Below are 19,169 nucleotides of genomic sequence, written 5' to 3'. Positions count from 1 at the left end.
GCACCCCCCTCAGGGTGTCCTGAGACAGCAATTGACACTGGGTGTGATAGCGTGTGCCTGTAATCTCAGCTCTTTGGAGGCTGTAAATAGGCGGATCACTATGAGTCCAATCTAGTAGTGAGATCCTGAATGCCCTGTAGACCGTACCCTAAAAACAAAAAAAAACCCAGAAAAATAATAAAAATGTAAAAAACCAAAAAAGTCCCCCAAATGCATTTTATTTAGTTTTATTATGCTACATATGTGAATAATGGCAGTTATAGACACAGACCAAGAGAAATACATTAAAGGAAGAAGGACTGAAAAGAAAATGAAATACTCTTTTGGAGAATGTTGCTAAACGACTTCACTTACAAAAATGGTTTCATAAAAGGAACATAAGTGTTGAACAGAGCAGGCAAACGTTCATTGAAAACAAAAATGGTTTCACAGACAAAAGCTGAGATGAGCTTGTTTTATTTTAATTTATTTTCTGTTCAAAGTCTACTTCAAAATACTAAAGAATTGGCATTACTAGTTGTCATGGTTTGGGGTTTTTACAAAGGAAACAATACAGGACATATTTCATAAGATTATTTTATAATGAATCACCCCAAAATCATACACAAACAGTGCAGGAAATCTGCACAAACCAAAGCTGAAGAATCCAGGTGAGGGCCTCAATTCTAATATCCTGCATGAGTCCAGGTGAAAACCTCCATGCCGCCTAAAAGTCCAAGTGCAGGCCTAGAGCCCATGCCAATGTCTCCTGTAGGTCTGTCTCATGAATCTGAGCTTGGAATGTCCAGGATCAGGGGTGGAAGCCAGAAAATCTATGCCAGTAGGATGACGGATCTGTGCTAGCAGGCTGAGCACTCTGCACAGGAGACAGGAAACAAGGCTCAAAGAACTGTGAGCTCCCAGAGAAGTACCACAGTCATCCTCCACAACACTGAGGTCCCAAGCTCCTCCAATGGTGAGGAAAGCTAAGTTCCCATCAGGAAAGTTAACATGACAAGCTACGCCAAAAGAGTGCACTGTGCACCATCTTTTCAGAGCCAGGAAGTAATACTCAAGGTAAGGACCAAAGCTCCTCAAAAGTGAACCACAGCCATCCTCAGTGACAGTGAGGCCTTTCTCCTCCAAAGAAAACACCAGAAAAATCAGCATGACAAAGCCCTCCAGCAGACCAGCCTGATAGAAACAGCAGCTCCCAGCAACTCCAACAGTTCCTCCAAACAGCCTTCCTAACAAGCCTCTCCACAGATTCATCACTTCTGCCTCTCATGCTGCTGGCAGTAATCCTCTCGTGGGTTTCCCACACCCAGCACCACGCTAGCTCAGTTCAGGTGGGTATAACAAGCTGACCACTAGTTGTCAGTCTAACAAAAAGGTAAATAACAGTGATTGGTAAAATATGGTCTTTAGAACCACTAGAGGATTTATGCACATTAATGTATGCCTACTTGCTCTTGTGTTCTTTTTCTTTTTTGTGGTACAGGGGATTGAACTCAGAACCTTGCATGTGCCAGGCAAGTGCTTATTCTTGTTTTCTTTATCTACTTCAAGCTAGATTAGTTTTATTTTTAGATACTTTAATTCCATTAAATATTTTTTTGAAAAATTACATGGTTTAAACTGTCTGATTATTACTGTTTACAGGGGCAAAGTAGTACTTAAAACCTAAGTAGTGTGAAATGACTTTCTTTACATTTCTGTTTTTACTGGTTCTAAATTTTTTTCATTTATTATTTGTTGTCAGAATATCAACTGTGAAATCAAATGTGGTTCTTAAATCCAACTATTTACTTGGAACAAATGTAAAACAAACTAAATTACACAGATCTATAACAGTTCTGGTAGACCAAACATTCTGGATCTATTATGGTCTGCCACATGCCTATGGAATTGGCCTTGCCAGTTTCCTGGATCAAAGAGGGTAGGATCTGTGTCTTTAATGGGCACAGAACTTTCACTTCCCCAGATGCTGAGCTCCCAAGGGAGCAAGGACAAGGGCACAATGAGAACTCTGGCAAGCCACAAAGGTAGGACATGACACTAACAACTTGCTTTAACATTTTTTTGGTGGATTCTAGTCTATTAGCTGGGTCTCACTATTTGATTACTAGTAAGTATGGCCTTCCTCTTACTACTGTAATATACAGTTAAGTTTTACAATCTTCCAGACAGGACTATATTCAAGATTTATAGGTACAGATCTCTGATGTGAAAATGAAGGAAATGGAAACAATGTGTTTATTTTAGAAATCAGAGGACTTGAAATACAGAAACTCACATTAGTAACAGACTTTTTTTTTGGTGGTACCAAGGATCAAACGCAGGGGCTTGCACTTGCCAGACAAGCACTTATTCCACTGAGCTATCTCCACGGCTCTGACATTTTTTTTTTCTCCAACAAGTAGAATCTTTCACTCAAAAATGGAGTGAATGAACGATACATTCTTTTGGAACTTGTTTAACCACACAAAATATTAAGGAGAAGCCAAATTGGACATATACACATTACAAAATAGCAGCTCTTCTTTGCCAGTGAATTGCCTGCCAGTTTCAACTCTGCTTTATTATGGAGGTGCTCAGTCACCACCAGAGTGCAATACACAGGTGTTCTTACTGGTCAGAATGGGACATCCAAACCCTGGAGCAAATTTCACAGATGTCCACTGGTATTACTTTAATGGTAAAATCATAACATTAGTAATAAAATGCATTTTCCTAGCACCTTGTTAAACTTAGATGTATACTACACAATTTTCTCTATTTGCAACCAACTACTTGGTAAGTCAGGAATCCCTACTGAGGTTAAAAATAACAATAACCATTCTCTGTGAGCTGACTGATACAGCATGCAGGAGCCTGTTATGACGGGAATGTTTGTGTGCTCCCCCTTTATAAGCTGAAACTCTTCCCCAAAGTAATAGTATTAGGAGGTGAGGCCCAGGGGAGGTAATTAGCTTTCATGAATGGGACCTCAGAGGGCACACTCATCGTTGTTCTGCCATGTGAGGGTACCGTGGGAAGAGTGGAGTGTGCAAAAGGAAGACTCCTCCCAGAGCCTGACCGTGCTGGGGACCTCACCTCCGACTTCCACCCCCTAGTGCTGTGAAAAATAGATTTGTTATCTACAAGCCACCCACCTGCGGCACTCTGCCACAGCAGCTGAACTAAGAGCTCTGAGGGGTTTTGGTGATTGTCTAACAAGTCAATTGCTTTATAACTGTGGCAATGGCTACCCATAAAGGTTTACAAACATATACTACTTAGTATACACTTAGAGTATAACAAGCACCAACACACCCATATGTTCTAATTTAATCCTTACAGCCTACGAAACGGGTTTCATCATGTTCAATTTGGAGACGAGGGACATAAAGAGACACATGATTGTTAAAGAACACACAATGTGTCAGTTCCAGAGCCAGGATCTAAATCTTCAGAGGCCATGTCTATTTTATTTTATTGTTAGTTGTTTTCCCTTTTGCCCTGCTCCTTTCAATTTCATTCCTTACCCAAGATCATGTAACAAAAGTAGCAGAACTTGAATCCAGGTCTTCTGATATCAGGATTTAGTCATTTCCTCTAATCCACTGCATTTCATTATTGGGTAGCTGGGTATCTCCCCCAATGAAGCAGACTTTTTTACAAAATGTATTTAGTACAGGGTCTTCAGGGTCTCACTACACGGATCGAACTTGTAATTGTGTTTTCAGCCTCCCAAGCACTGGGATTACAGGCATGCCACCATGCCCAGTCCCATTCGCCATCTCAGTGCGCCCTGTGCCTGCTTAAGCAGATGCTTTATTCCACTGAGCTATCTGGCTGGCCTTCCTTTACTAATCAATCTTGATTGTAATCCCACAAAGTAAGACTTAATAGATCCATGTTCAGTTTGTACAACTGAGGCTCAGTTTGCCAATGTGTTCAAAGTCATAGAGCGAGCAAGTAGAGGATTAGATTTCTAAAAGAACCCAGCCTCACTTCAAAACCCACTTTATTTCTGGTAGTGGTTTCTCAATTAAAACCAACATACTAAACAACAAAAAGTTATCTCAAATCACAAATCTTGGGGGCTGAGGATGTAGCTCAGCACACAGCCCCAGCTTGGCAAACGCATGGTCATGAGTTCAATTTCTGGTACCAAAAAACCGAATAAACAAAACAAAACAAAGCACAAATTTAACTTACCCTATCAACAGTTCTTTTCAAACTCCAAAGTAAGACTTACTAGACCCATGTTCAGTTTGTACTGGCACACGCATTTGACATTTAACAGGGTATTTACATATTCCTTATAGGCAACTTTACTTACTAAATATTTTCCCTGCCTAGGGAAAAATAGCTTTCAAGTGTTATCTCAGACTTTTCCATAATAAAAATCTCACATAAAATACCAAAAAAAGTTTTGGTGTTTTGCAGTATTCTTTTTTTTTTTTTTAAATTTGCATTATTCTTGAAAACTCATCACAATACAACTCGAAGGAGCTAGTGAATAATAAATACATTGTCCTAAGAAAAATAAGAATAGAAAAATTGGGGATTAACCGCTATTTTGAAGTAGTCTGTGTGAATCCCACAACTACATGAGAATAACCTGTCCAATGTTTTCATTACAACAGGTTCTGACAAGAGTAGGATCGTCAACACTGTTATACAGGATGCTGTACCACTGACAACTGGCCATGAGATAATTGTGCACATCGCAGGCCAGTGTTTTTCACATCTCATTTATATGTATTATCTGCCTTCTCATGTACTAACGTATTCATTTGAGTTTTTTCATAGAAAAAAATACACAAAAGTACTTTTCAAAATATTAATTCACTAATTTAACCTAAAAATTCATGAAATTATAGCTTTGCTATATCAGTTATATATTGTCCTAATGTAAATTAAAATAAATACATGTCAGTGTGAATTTTAGTATTTATTCTGCTCTACCAGTAATTCTTCTGCATATCTTTAGTGGCAAAGCCTCGTATTTTGTGTGGTACCTTTATAGGTATTCTTCTAACACAGGGATAGTTCAAAACATCCCTAAGCAACTATGTTAACTGTCATGAGAAGGTACCTAAGCCTAAGGCATACGTGCCTATACTCATAGATGCAGACTATTTTTCTGAGGCTAGAATGGGGCTGTAATTTAGTGGCAGAGTGCTTGTTTAGTAAGTACAAGGCTGGAGGTTCAATCTCATGCCTGGATGGAAGGAGGGAAGAAAGCAAGGATGGAAAGAAGGGAAGGAGGAAAGATAAAGAGAAGGAAAAAGAGAGAAAGAAAAAAAAAAGAAATTTTGTGAAAACGTGTGGCATATACTTCAATTTTACAGTTAAAATGTATATACTGTTCTGTTCAGAGGTGTTTGGGAGGGCTTTTGTATTCATGCAGTTAAAATGGTTTAGGTAATTCTTTTTTTTTTGGTGGAACTGGGGACTGAACTCAGGCCCTTGCGCTTGCCAGGGAGGCACTTATTCCACTGAGCCATCTTCCTGGCCCTGGTTTTTAAGTAATTCTTTAAATGTCTTAATATTTATAACTTGCTAAGGCAAAAACTTGGATGTGCTTGAGCTGAAGGCAAGTGGGATTTGGCATTTGAGACCTGGACTAATGGCAGGAACACTGAAGGCAGGAGTTAGCATGTGCCTTTCACTTCTTGTTCTGACGACAGAATTTCCACTTTGCCACTGCATTACTACTGATGGCTTCTCAGAGGCCGGAGCGCCATTCATTTTTATCTTAGAGTCAAGTAATGCACCTTTAATTAGTAAAGGCGATCAGGTTCTTCTTAGGCTAAAAGTTATGGTATACCAGTTCTAAAAGGATTTAATTATTCAAGGATATCAGACCTTTCGGAAATGTATGACTTTGGGGGGGCTTTAATATGAGATGAGTACATCCAAGTGGTCCAAATCACCTACTATGGCAGCCAGCAGAGCTGCTAGAGCTTTGGGATCATACAGTTCTGAATTCAACCTTCATTCTGCTACGTGCTGGCTCTATGATCTTAGATAATTCTTTAAATACTACGTCAGTTCCCTCAATGGACTGGTAACTTTATCTTTCTCATAGGATTGCTATTAGGATTAAATGATGGATGCGATTTGTAGAAATAAAAGTCAAGTGGCAGAAATAACATGTAACAGCAAGAAGTCAGTAAATGTTAGATATAACCTTTGAGTATCACAAAAATTTCAGTGAAAACTTGAGCATTAATGAAAGCTCATGTTACAACATGCTTACCTTTCAAAGGATGTTAGGTAAATAATGTGTGATACAGACAGTATAGTGTAGTTTAGAGTCTATATTGTTAATTTTATCATTTGTGGTTAACACTTCACATACATTTGAAACACTTTACATACATTAGTCTTAATACTGCTTACATTAAATTCTGCTTAAATTTAAAATTGGCTTAAATATTCCATCATTTAGGTAAACACATTTAAATAATGGCTTAGTTAATTCACTACAAAAGATACAGTTTTTAAATATTTTTTATGTTAAGGTAAGGTTCCATATCTATTATTACAGGTGATTATTCATTTGTGCTGTAGGAACTGCTGATTTTCTCCTAATATAAACCGGGCTTTATGACTGACCAAAGTGCAGGACAGCCACAGAATCATGTACAAATGTGCTATTTCGAAATGAAGTCCAATGTCCTAGCTCACACATTCTAAACTTTTTATACATATGTAATTGGTTAATGGCTAGCGCAGATTTTTTGTTTGGCTATGGGTTTGCTCCTCTGCAAAACACACACACACACACGCACGCACACACACGCACGCACACACACACACACACATATTTTAGAGAACTAACAGGGAGGAGAAAGAGCAACGCGTCAGATCGAGGAGGTTTTCTGTGGTCATCTCTGCAGACTTTTGGGACCTGGGGACCCAGGGAGCCAGGCCATCTCAAATAACTGTCAAGGGTTCATGGTTTAAATGTTCATGAGACTCACAGGCAACAGTTAGGGCTACCACTGGTTATTAGGAATCGATATATGGTAGAAACTGCATGTAAGAGCTCTCATGCTTTATAGTAAGATAATATGTAAGAAATACATGTGATGTGAGTACCCGGATTATAAGATTCCTGTTCTGAACTCCAAGTTGTCTAGAATTCTGTCAACTAATACGGTTTCAATAGAAAATAGTTCTGGAAGAAGGGGACTAGTCCTTCCTGCTTTAGGATGATTTGGTATAGTTTATTATCCTTTTTCTCTTAGTATCTTTAACAGAATACACACTGAAGGAATTTAAGTTTATAAGGTGAAAAAGAAAAGTCATTTTCTAGTAAGGGGGACTTGTAAGGGACGGCAGGTCTTTCACTAAATGCAAATTTACTGAGGCCATTTTAGGAACATATATGTGGTCTTTTCCACAAATTGCCTTAAATATCTAATTAGTAATATGTGTAATTTATTATAATATCACTGATGGTTAACATGTGCATAATGGTCCCTAGATGACAAGCACTTTATATGCATGTAACACTCATATTAGGATGAAGGATATTACATACAACCCCAATTTCATAGACAAGGAAAGTGAGACACTGCAACTTGCCCAAGGTCACACTGCTGATAAATAGCTCCAGGGACTTTGACTTAGTAATAGTTACCCCATACTGTAAAATAATTCTGAAAAGACAACAAAGACAGTCAAGAGTATGAGACAATGAGAAGATGCAAAAAAAAAAAAAAAAAACCACCTTGTGAGGACATCAAAAGCAATTTTTTTCACACTAAAATTTGGTATGCAATTGGTCTAGTCCTTTCCTAAACCTGTATGTACTTGGATGTCACTTACCTCTTGCTCTGGCCCAATCCTATTTATTTCCTTCTGATTTCCTAGCCCAGTGCCCAGCAGGGGTAGGCAGGGCAAAGACTCTGAAAGTTCTCTGAGATGTGGTAGAGTAACACAAGGATTTAGGATTGGTCATGTATAGCAAACAGGTGTCATACTACCACACACCTGTGTACACTGAGAAAAACTATCAATGGAAGACAAAGTAGAGATTCGCTGATCTTTTAAAGTAAATTTAATAATTTCAGAACTTGTTACCACTTGAGGATAAGCATTTTTAAGCTTTTCATAGTGTCCTACCCCACAACTAGTGCTTGAAAATACTATTTCATTTTTTAAAATAGTAAGATTGAATATCCTGTGTGTGTGTGTACATACTGTGTATTTAACCCAGTCCTTCATAAGAATTAGCATCACATAAAACACAGTGTTAGACAATGAAGACATCAAGTTAAATTAATGCAAGGTAATGACAGCATCAGAGAGACATTTTTGAATTATGTTGTAAACTGATACAGTATTTCATACTGAAAGACGCTAATCTTGTTTTATTAAAATGAAAAATGTTACAATGCATTTTAAATAAACTTTATAGTGGGATATTTATGATAAATCACTTCAGCTTATTCTCATGTTAAAGGAAAACCAAAGTTAGATGAAAATACAGTTTGTTATAATTTTCAAAAGCCTATATAATAAATGAAAATTAAATTTAATATAAATGTCATGTCATATACTCATTACTTTTGAAGTAATGATTTTACTAGAGTAGTTTAAATTTTCAGAATGCGAAAGAAATAAGTCATTTCAAGCAGAATATAGTAAGTTCACATTAAACAAGACACATACAATAGCATAATCATAGAAATAGACTATTTGTCTAATATCTGACAGCTGTCCTGGACATCTGATGAAAAAACATGAGCTTTTGTGGCTTCATACATAACCAAAACATAAATGCAAATCATGGTATTTTATCTGTTAAAAAAACCTTTAAAAAGGAAATCAATGGCAAATAGAAAATTGCTCAGAATACTCTACTATAGATAGCTCAGCAGACTAAAGCACCTGCTTAGGTGGAGTGCAGCTGCTGGGTTCGATCCCCAGCCTGCCAAGCCGGCCATGCCCCAAGGGAGCACTGAGACAACAACTGAGACTGGGCGTGGTGGTGCGCACCTGTAATCCTAGCGCTTGGGTGGCTGAGAACAGGAGAATCACTACCAGTCTGATCTGTGTAGTGAGACCCTGCAGACCCTGTACTAAATACATTAAAAAAAAAAAAACAAAAAACACTGTGCTACGTAAGCCAATGTTTTACTTTAATGACTTGACTATTATAAACTTATAGCATTGTTAAGTTTCAAATACCTCTGACTCAAGAATAGAATTATGAAACTTGTTCAATGTAAATAACTCTGAGACTTGACATTGGTCAGTTTCCATTTAATGACTAGTAATATTTGGTGAAAGCTACCTAGAAAACGTGAAGAATAACTCAGCTAACTGGCAAAATGACACAAAAAGAATTCAAGTTACTTTGCTAAAATAATTGCTTCATGGGTGTCTTTTAGGTATGATCACTAGATACTTGTAGGTTCAGTTACATTTACAATAGTGGTACTGAATTTATATAAAGTCATGTAGGCCTTTCTGAATATGTACACATTTTAAGAAAGCAATCTTAGGCTGGCTAACATATGGCTGATGGCCTTGAAATTGTTTCCACTTAAACTAACAAGCATGTAGCACTGTGAAACATCTCTGCAATTTATCACTTTGATATACGAGCTCTCCTATCAGTCAATATTGTGAATACCTTGGTTGTAAGATGGAAATAACAATACATATTTTATTGGTTTTCTGGGGAAACTGAAAGTACTTGGTAAATTACAAAGTATAAGATTTCCCCACCCTGAAACATTTGGTGTTTCTTATAGACATTACTATATATTCAAACAAAGAATGCTTTCTTGAAATCAACAATGGATTACTGATCAAGCAGTTATTTACTGATGTTTTAGTTTCTTCCTGGAATGTTCTTTACCACTTTCAATTGTCTAGCTTTGTCATGTCCAAATCATTACTATCCTTTAAGGCCAAACTAAAAAAACCCACCTGATAAAAGAATGATCCTAAATGGAAATAATCTCATTTTTCCTAAAGGGTGAGATTACCAGAGTTTAACATTATGCTTATTGAAACTATAGACTTACCTATGGTATACCTGCTGATGCTGTTCCCTTTAGATGAGAAAAACAGCCTATAAAGTAATACAATTACCATTTCACAATACTGAGAGGCAGTTCAATGACTTAAAGTGCCAGCCAGCCATCTTGTTCTATAAAATAAAAGCATATGCCCTGCTGCTACTGCCTGCACTGCCATGTATGGGGACAGCTGGCTTACTTACTTAACCTCCCTGCCAAGAATTCTTCTGGACAATGGAGATGAGCGTAAAACCCCTTCCCTGTCTTGCAGGATTTGACACTAAGGGTGGAGGAGGATGAGAAAGAAGAGAAGAAAGAAGATGACAACCTTTTAATTACTCAGTAGAAAATGAACACAAAGTAAATTTTCTATGAATTAAGTATATACAAAATAGACGGAGAAGAAGGGCCTTGTTCTGAACCATCATTCTGCATGTCACAATGATTCTAAGAATGAGAGATTAATTAGAACAGGCTAAGCAGCTCTCTGCACCAGCTGGTAGACCTTCAGAAATCTCCCTAAAACTTAGTACTGCTCATGGACAGACACTGCTTACACGCTAAGTTTGTGTGGCAGACCCCAGAACAACAGAAGGGCTACTGCAGGGATCCTGGAGTGTGCATGCGGCTTCTTTAGTGAGCAACATCATTTCCTTTCCTCCTTCTTCATATTCAGGATAGTTTAAATGCTGTTTCACAAAAGTGCCTACATTTGTAAAAATATGGTTCTTTTACAACTCATTTATTTTTTCACAGTTAAAAGCTGAAGTTAGAAGTTATCAATTGGGCAGATTTTAATCCTTTTATGCCTAGTGTTCCATTTTAGGACAAGCTCATAACAGTGACACATAATAAAAACTTATCTTTTCAAATTCCTGTTCTTCATTTTTCCAGGCAACACTCAAGTGTCACCCAAAAAGTTTAAAAAATGAAACTTTTGGCATAAAGGACTAATAGATGTTGCACTACTAGGGGTACAAGTCAGTTACATGTATCAATGCTTTGTACCTAGTGTTTCTCATCCACCATCGCTACTTCTACCTGTCATTTGGCAGAATGCTTACAAAAGGAAAATATACTTTGTCCTAATAGCCACAAAATAAATTTTTTTTCTTAAAAATTTAAAAAATTACTTATTTGGTACAGGGCCTCAGTACACAGCTCAGATTCATAGTGATTGATCCTCCTGTCTCAGCCTCTCCAGCACTGGGATTACAGGCATGGGCCACCATGCCTAGTTTCTGTGGCTGGCTCAGCTCACTTGGGGTTCTGGGTATCGAAGTCGGGTCTTTACACTTGCCAGACAGGTGCTTACACTGTCGAGCTATTTTCCCAGCCCAAAAAATAAATTTCAAAAGCAATATTCTTAAGAGCCAAAGGGAACTGCCTATAGAATTTTCCATGGATTAAGTTGCTTATTTAAAAAATAGGCAGTTGGGAGCTGACAACTGACCAGCAAGCACATGACTGGGGTTCGATCTCCAGTCATGCCATGCTGGCCTCGGAATCTGGGCCACACCGTGTTGGCCACTGAACCTGGGTGTGATGGCACATGCCTACAATCCTAGCATTGGGAAGGCTGAGACAGGAGGATAACTGTGAGTCAAGCTGCACTGTGAGACCCTGTACTAAGCACATAAATAAATGATTAAAAAACAAAAACAAGCAGTTGGAAGGCTTTGAAAATGTAAAGAGGCCAATAAATGTTGGCGATAGAAGATCTTTAAATATGTATGTACACATAATTAGGGAGGAAAATTGAAGCCATACAGACATCTATTTAAAATAGCCATTGGCAATAAATGAGATAGAATCTGAGTTGGAAAATTATAGTATATATAAAATACTGGCAATTCATGATCACCTTACTCTCTGGTATTAAACTGATATTTACTTACTCATTTATCAGACTCAAGGGGTATTTTCTACTGACAGTTAAATTATACAGTGAATTGTTTAATTATATCTCTGTGAAGAGTCCCGCTCCATCTCTTTACTTCTTATGCTGCCTCTGGAGACCTAAACTTTTCTGGCTAGCTCAGAAACAGGAGAGCAAAACCTGCACTTAGCTCTTTTTGTCATACAAAGAGCTGCTGAGGCTCAGTAGGAAATCCTAGGGAGTTTTCCAACTACTCAGAAACAAGATCCTATATGTGGCCTCATGAGTTCTTGGGATCTCTGACACACTTGTAAAGAAGTGAAATACACTGCCAATTGTCAAATAGAAAAAAAAAGAAGGTTCCTAACATTTTCTGTGCCAGAGTTCAGAATTTAAGCCGAGGTTTAACTAAATTCATATTCACAGTAAAGATCATTAAGTACATATTACAACAGCAGGCAAACAGTGCTTTAGTGTGTAGATTTGTATACTGTTAAAAACTAGCTGAGGTCGCTCCAACCTTGGTTCCACTGTGCTGTCTCACCCGCGAGGAGGAGAAGCCGGGAAGTCGGTCTTTCTGTCGTTCCTCAGCCTCGGGGTTTCCTCTATCATGGAGTACCTCATCGGCATTCAGGGCCCAGACTACGTCCTTGTGGCCTCCGACCGGGTGGCGACCAACAGTATTGTCCAGATGAAGGACGATCATGACAAGATGTTTAAGATGAGTGAAAAAATCTTACTCCTGTGTGTTGGAGAGGCTGGAGACACTGTACAGTTTGCAGAATACATTCAGAAAAATGTGCAACTTTATAAGATGCGAAATGGGTATGAATTGTCTCCCACAGCAGCAGCTAATTTCACACGTCGAAACCTGGCTGACTGTCTTCGGAGTCGGACCCCATATCATGTGAACCTTCTCCTGGCTGGCTATGATGAGCATGAGGGGCCAGCACTATACTACATGGACTACCTGGCGGCCTTGGCTAAGGCCCCTTTTGCAGCCCATGGTTACGGTGCCTTCCTAACTCTTAGCATCTTGGACCGATACTACACTCCGAATATCTCTCGTGAGAAGGCAGTGGAGCTTCTTAGGAAATGTCTGGAGGAGCTCCAGAAACGCTTCATCTTAAATCTGCCAACTTTCAGTGTTCGAATCATCGACAAAAATGGCATCCATGACCTGGATAATATTTCTTTCTCTAAACAGGGTTCCTAACATCATGTTCAGCCTCCCACCTGCCAAGGAACTTTTTTTGATAGGTTCCTTTAATTTTTTTCTACTCTTTCGCAGTGCACTCTTAATACATAGCTAATTCAGAATAAAGCCAAATATGGATAAATTGAAAAAAAAAAAAAAAAACTAGCTGAACAACTGAACACTTTACTTACTTCAAACACAGATTTAAAGGAAGTGTTATATGGAGCTGGTACTATATCTCAGGGTTCAGGGCACTTGCCTGGCATGTGTGACTTTCTGGGTTTAAGCCCTGTCCCACAAAAATGAAAGATAAAGAAGTTGCTACGCGAGGTGCATTTGCACAATATTATTTCTCAGGTACACATATTTCATTATCTCCATTATCAATGGATGGAGGAGAGCTTCTAGACATTCTGCTAGCAGCCTAGAGTGCAGTCTGAGTTACATGGTTTATAAGGTAGCATTTTTCTTTTTTTACTGTAAAAGATAACACTGCAAAGAAGGCTTGCTAACTTGACACTTGCTTGCTAAGTTCCTCTAGCCTATAATTCTGTTTTCTTAGGCTGTCTGGAAACTTATTCAATAGTCTTATTCATTTGGTACTTTCTTAGATTGGAGACACAAGGTAAAAACAAACTAAAACCAGATTTCAGGGTAGGTGAAAGGCATTCAGGTATGAGATCCCCTCAATTATCTGACCCAGCTATGAGCTTCTAAAAGATAGACTACACTCATGAGTAAGACCTTTTAAAATAAATCATTCTTTTTAAAAGCTTTTTGTTCATGCAAAACTTTTTCTAAAGGAGATTCTGCCATAAATTAATAGCTAATAAGCATATTCAAATGATTAAAGCACGTTTAAATATTAAACTTTCAAAATTCATTTACAAAGCATTAAAATCAACTACTACTTATTATTATTATTATTTTGGCAGAACTGGGGATTGAATTCAGGCCCTTGTGCTTGCCAGGGAAGCGCTTATTCCACTGAGCCATCTCCCCAGCCCCTCAACTAAATTTTAAAGTAGTTCATGAACATATAAATTCATTAGCTTATTAAAAATCTAAATAGAACAAAACTGCATAAAGCAAAACAAGTCCCTCAATCCTTCCTTTAAACTCTAGTGGCTCATGACTCCAACAAATTAAATACTTGAGCTTAATAGAGTGCCATGGAACTGCATTTTTAGGTTGTTTTACAGCAGAGATTCTGTTTGCTCTCAGATATATTTATCTTTTTTAGAAGACAACCTTCACAACTGTAGTAAGCTCAGGTGGCGTTCCGCCTAAGAAAGACTATGTTCTTGTGCCAATAGGGAAAAGCATTTTGTATAGTAAGTAGTACTACTTTGTTTTAGAAGAAAGCCATGGCTATGGAGGATCAGAAATCTATCGATATGGAACCTATAATGATAAATACCATGGTTTGCACATGGTATCTTGATTTCTACTTAAGGATCTTTAATGATTCCCCTTTCATACTCAGAAAGCATTTCATGGGGTTTTTTAAATATTCCCGATTACAGGCCTGCACAGCTTACTTCCACTATTCCAGTATTTATCAAAGTTTTAAATGAGGTATGAATATATGGAAAGACAATGCATGCCAAAACTTTTTCTTGTTCTTTTGTTAATACTTTTGGTATTTCTTCCATATAACTCTCTTTAAATCATATTCATATCAATTCTCTTTTTATTTTTTATTTTTTATTTTTTTATTGTTTTGGAACCGGGGATTGAACTCAGGCCATTGTGCTTGCCAGGGAAGCGCTTATTCCACTGAGCCATCTCCCTGGCCCCTAATTCTCTTTTTAATAAGAGGTTAAAGATAAAGTGTTTTATCTTTCTCATCATGAAACATGAAACCAAGTGAGAGCTTGAGAACAGGGTTTCTAACAGAAAAATGGTGGACTTAAAAATACTCTATGCTCATTTTAACCAAAAATTCAGTATTTTCAATATGTAGACAAAACCCACAACTGGAGATTGAACTGAAATGTTTTTTTTAAAAATTTACTAGTACATTTCAGATATATGCAATACATTCACCATAGAGAATTTGTCCCTGTACATGGCACATCTTGCTGCTTCTTTCCCATTCCCCTGCCCTCCCTTTAACCTCTGTGCTTCTATTTTTTCCTTTTATTTGTTATTTCTCTTGTCCCTTCCTTTCTCCCAGCCCCTCCCTTGTTCCCCTACCCATGTGTGTGGGAGGCCATTAACTGGTATCCATTTTATAATAGTGTCAGCCGTCTTCTTAAGTTTCTATTCCCCTGCTAAGTTTATGGCCCTTCTCACCCCACCTATGTCCCATAAGTCTCCTGCTATGCCCCGGAGGTGGGACTTCCTGTCATAGCCCGGCTGCCTAGTTACTCGCGCCTTTTACCCGCCCAAATCATTTCCCTATACTTCCACTATATATACCTAGCACCTCCCCTGAATAAACAAGATGATCAGAATTCTGTCTTGTCTCCATTTCTCGCGTCTCCTGTCCTTTGTCCCCTCCTCAGTTCCCCGCTCCTCTCCCTGGTGACCTTCGTTGACTGACCCGCTGGCTTGGGACAAGTGGCGCCCAGCGAATGGGGCACCTGGTACGGAGGATACAGCCACGGATGCACGGAACCGTCCGAGAGAGCCGGCAAGAGAAAGCCGGTAAAAGAGAGAGTAAAAGAGGAAAAAGAGAGAATAAAAGAGGCCTGCGCTGCAGTTGTCTGCTGTGAAGCGGACGGTGCCTTTCCCCTTCCCTTCGGCAATGGTACAGGCATTAAGTGAATATGAGATATTTGTAGAAAGTTTGAGGAGAGCATTAAAGGCGCAAGGAGTAAAGGTTAAACAGTTATGTGAATACTTTCAGTTTATACATCAGGTGTGTCCTTGGATCCCTTTGGAGGTACAATTGATTCTAAGAGATGGTTACAAGTGCGAGATGCCTTACAAGATTATTATAGGGTCTTCAAACCGGAAAAGATTTCTGTTACAGCCTTTTCCTTTTGGAATCTTATTAATGAAATTCTCCCACAGAAGCATTGGGACCCCCTGATTAAACAGGTTGTTTCAGAAGGGGAACATATTCTTCAACTGTCGGCAAAAAACGCGCCGGCTCCCCCTCAGGCACACTCTGACTCTCTCCTCCTCTGAGGAGGACTCGGCGGAGTTAACGACTCTTCCATACTCTCCCCCTGACAAAGAGGCTGCTACACCCATTGTGACTTCCGGGCCGCCCACTGCCCCTGAGTTTCCCAGTGTGTACCCTGACCTCCCCACCCTTCAGAGTCTAATGCTTAATGATGGTGGCTCTGAGGAGGAAGCTGTTGAGTGGAAAACTCTGGGTGATGAGGCTGCTAAATACCGCCCGCTATTGCCACACATTTCACTTTCTCAGAACTTAAAGGAAAAAGGGGTGTCTTCTAACGTGATTAAGGGGCTAGAAAATAAAGTTAGAGACCTCCGAAAACAGATTCAAATAGAAAAACAATGTTTTAACCTTGCCCAAGAGCTTGCAGTGATTCGTAGTAAGAGGACTGACCACGAGGCATCCGCCATTCTGCCCGCCACCCTTCTTCTCGGCCAAATATTAAAAACAAAACGGCCGCCAACTGGGCGTTTCCGGTGACCCAGACACAAAGGGTGGGAAATGAAGGGGAACAACCCCTGACTATTAGAACACACACACCTTTTGATCTTAAACTGTTAAAAGAGTTAAAGGCTGCTGTCACACAATATGGCACCATAGCTTTTTATACACATACTGTATTAGACTCCATGACTCAGGGATGGCTCACCCTTAAAGACTGGTATACGTTAGCCAAGGCTGCTTTGTACGGTGGAGATTACTTGTGCTGGAAGTCAGAGTATCTAGAAAATTGTGACTCTATAGCCAGAAGAAATGCAGAGGCTAGAAATGGTTGGACTTATGAGATGCTAGCAGGTGTGGGAGACTTTTCCACCACTGAAGCTCAATCTAGGTATGATGCAGGCCTGTTTGTTCAGATTCGGCTGGCTGCAACCATGGCATGGAAAAGGCTGCCTTCCCATGGAGAGGCTACTACTTCCCTTACAAACATGAAACAGGGCCCAGAAGAGCCATTTCCAGATTTTGCCCATCGGCTGCTTCAGGCCGCCGAACGAGAGACTGTTCGGTAGTGTAGAGTCTAATTCTGATCTAATCAAACAACTGGCTTTTGAGAATGCAAATGCAGCCTGCCAACCTGCGATACGCCCTCATAAAAAGGGATCTGACCTTTCGGGTTACATTCGTCTCTGCGCAGAGATAGGGCCAGCCTACCAACAGGGCCTTGCCGTGGCTGCGGCACAAGGGTTCACCATTAGGCAATTCCTCTCCCAAAAGGATAAAAATAAATGTTTCAATTGTGGAAAGATAGGACATATGGCCAAGGATTGTAGAGGGAAGGATAAAAAACAAGGTGAATTCAAACAACCAGGGCTCTGCCAACGGTGCAGGAGAGGTAATCATTGGGCAAGTGAATGTAGATCCAAAAGAGATAAATATGGTAATGTCCTGCCCCTGCAGCAGGGAAACGAGAGGCGGGGCCAGCCCCAGGCCCCTACACTCAAACAAAATCATGGGGCGATCAACTTTGTTCCCACCAACAATCCATTTCAGACCTCTTCAGAGCTACTCCAGGGAGTGCAGGATTGGACCTCAGTTCCACCACCCAGACAGTATTAACCCCTGAGGCCGGGATCCAAGTCCTCCCAACAGGCACCTTTGGCCCGCTGCCAAAAGATACTTTTGGCCTTCTAATTGGATGTAGCAGTGTGGCACTTCAAGTCCTTCAGGTAATCCCAGGAGTGACAATGATTACTAAGGTGAAATAAAGATCCTGGTCTCCTCTCCCATGGGCATTACCAGTGTCTCAGCAGGCCAAAGGATTGCCTAGTTGCTTCTTCTGCCACTGACCCCCACTTCAAATAAGGCCATGACACAACAGAGGGAAAATGAAGGCTTTGGATCCTCAGATATCTTCAGGCTCAGGTGATCTCATCACAGAAACCCCTTATGACCTTATGCCTAGACGGCAGGCAATTCTCTGGGTTAATTGATACGGGTGCCGATGTCACTATTATGAGAGAAGAGGATTGACCCGGGGTGTGGCCTTTACATGACATCTTGACTCACCTCCAAGGAATAGGCCAAAGCACAAACCCAAAAAGAAGTGCCAAAGTCCTAACATGGAAAGATCAAGAGAGTAATCAGGGCACTATACAGCCTTACGTTATAGCTAAATTGCCAGTTAATCTTTGGGGAAGAGATCTCCTGTCCCAGGTAGGGATGATCATGGGTAGTTCTAACTCTGTTATTACTGCACAGATGTTAAACAAAAGGTATTTACCAGGTCAGGGCCTGGGGAAATCCAACTCAGGAATCACAGAGCCTATAGGCGTTTCACCCAAATGTGATAAGGCTGGTCTAGATTCTTTTTGAAAGGGGCTATTGACTCTCCTGTGGCTCATGCAGAAAAAAATCACCTGGCTCTCAGATGACCCTGTATGGGTCGATCAATGGCCCCTTACAACAGAAAAACGGATGGCCACGCAACAGCTGGTACAGGAACAGCTTAATGCTGGCCATGTTATTCCCAGTAACTCCCCCTGGAATACACCTATTTTTGTGATCAAGAAAAAATCTGGCAAATGGCAACTTTTGCAAGACCTCAGGGCAGTAAATAAAACCATGGTTGTGATGGGGGCCTTACAGCCAGGCCTCCCTTCACCTGTTGCCATACCTCTAAACTACTTTAAAGTGGTTATTGACCTAAAGGACTGTTTCTTTAGTATCCCTCTTCACCCAGATGATCAAAAGCGCTTTGCCTTTAGTTTACTTATTGCGAATTTCAAGGCCTCCATTCATGTTTCTGATCTGACTAAATGGAAATCTAAGGTCTAAATAGGTGACAAAAAGCATAAAAATACAAAATATGCATATTAATTATAGATGAAAGATTTCATTCCTTCTAAGTTTTTCCAATAAGAGATCTCTAATAATTGACAAATAACAAAATCTGACTAGTCTACTTATAAAATTTCTAAAGCTTGTAATATAGTTACTATAATTTAA

At 39.6% G+C, this 19,169-nt stretch overlaps 2 protein-coding genes across 2 annotated transcripts in view; one reads left to right on the top strand and one right to left on the bottom strand.

Annotated features, from left to right (window-relative positions):
- LOC101585338 (ubiquitin-conjugating enzyme E2 E2) overlaps positions 1–19,169 on the bottom strand; it is a 324,620-nt gene that overhangs the window by 97,807 nt on the left and 207,644 nt on the right. The gene's annotated exons all lie outside the window — the stretch shown is intronic.
- Positions 12,408–13,236, top strand: LOC101584558 (proteasome subunit beta type-2). Its single transcript, XM_004634181.3, has one exon. It carries the CDS (start codon positions 12,503–12,505, stop codon positions 13,106–13,108), a length of 606 nt encoding a protein of 201 aa, XP_004634238.1. The 5' UTR covers positions 12,408–12,502; the 3' UTR covers positions 13,109–13,236.

Source organism: Octodon degus, unplaced genomic scaffold (genome assembly GCF_000260255.1).
Source record: "Octodon degus isolate 3935 unplaced genomic scaffold, OctDeg1.0 scaffold00059, whole genome shotgun sequence".
Classification (NCBI taxonomy): domain Eukaryota; kingdom Metazoa; phylum Chordata; class Mammalia; order Rodentia; family Octodontidae; genus Octodon; species Octodon degus.
This window is presented reverse-complemented; position numbering and strand designations above follow the sequence as displayed.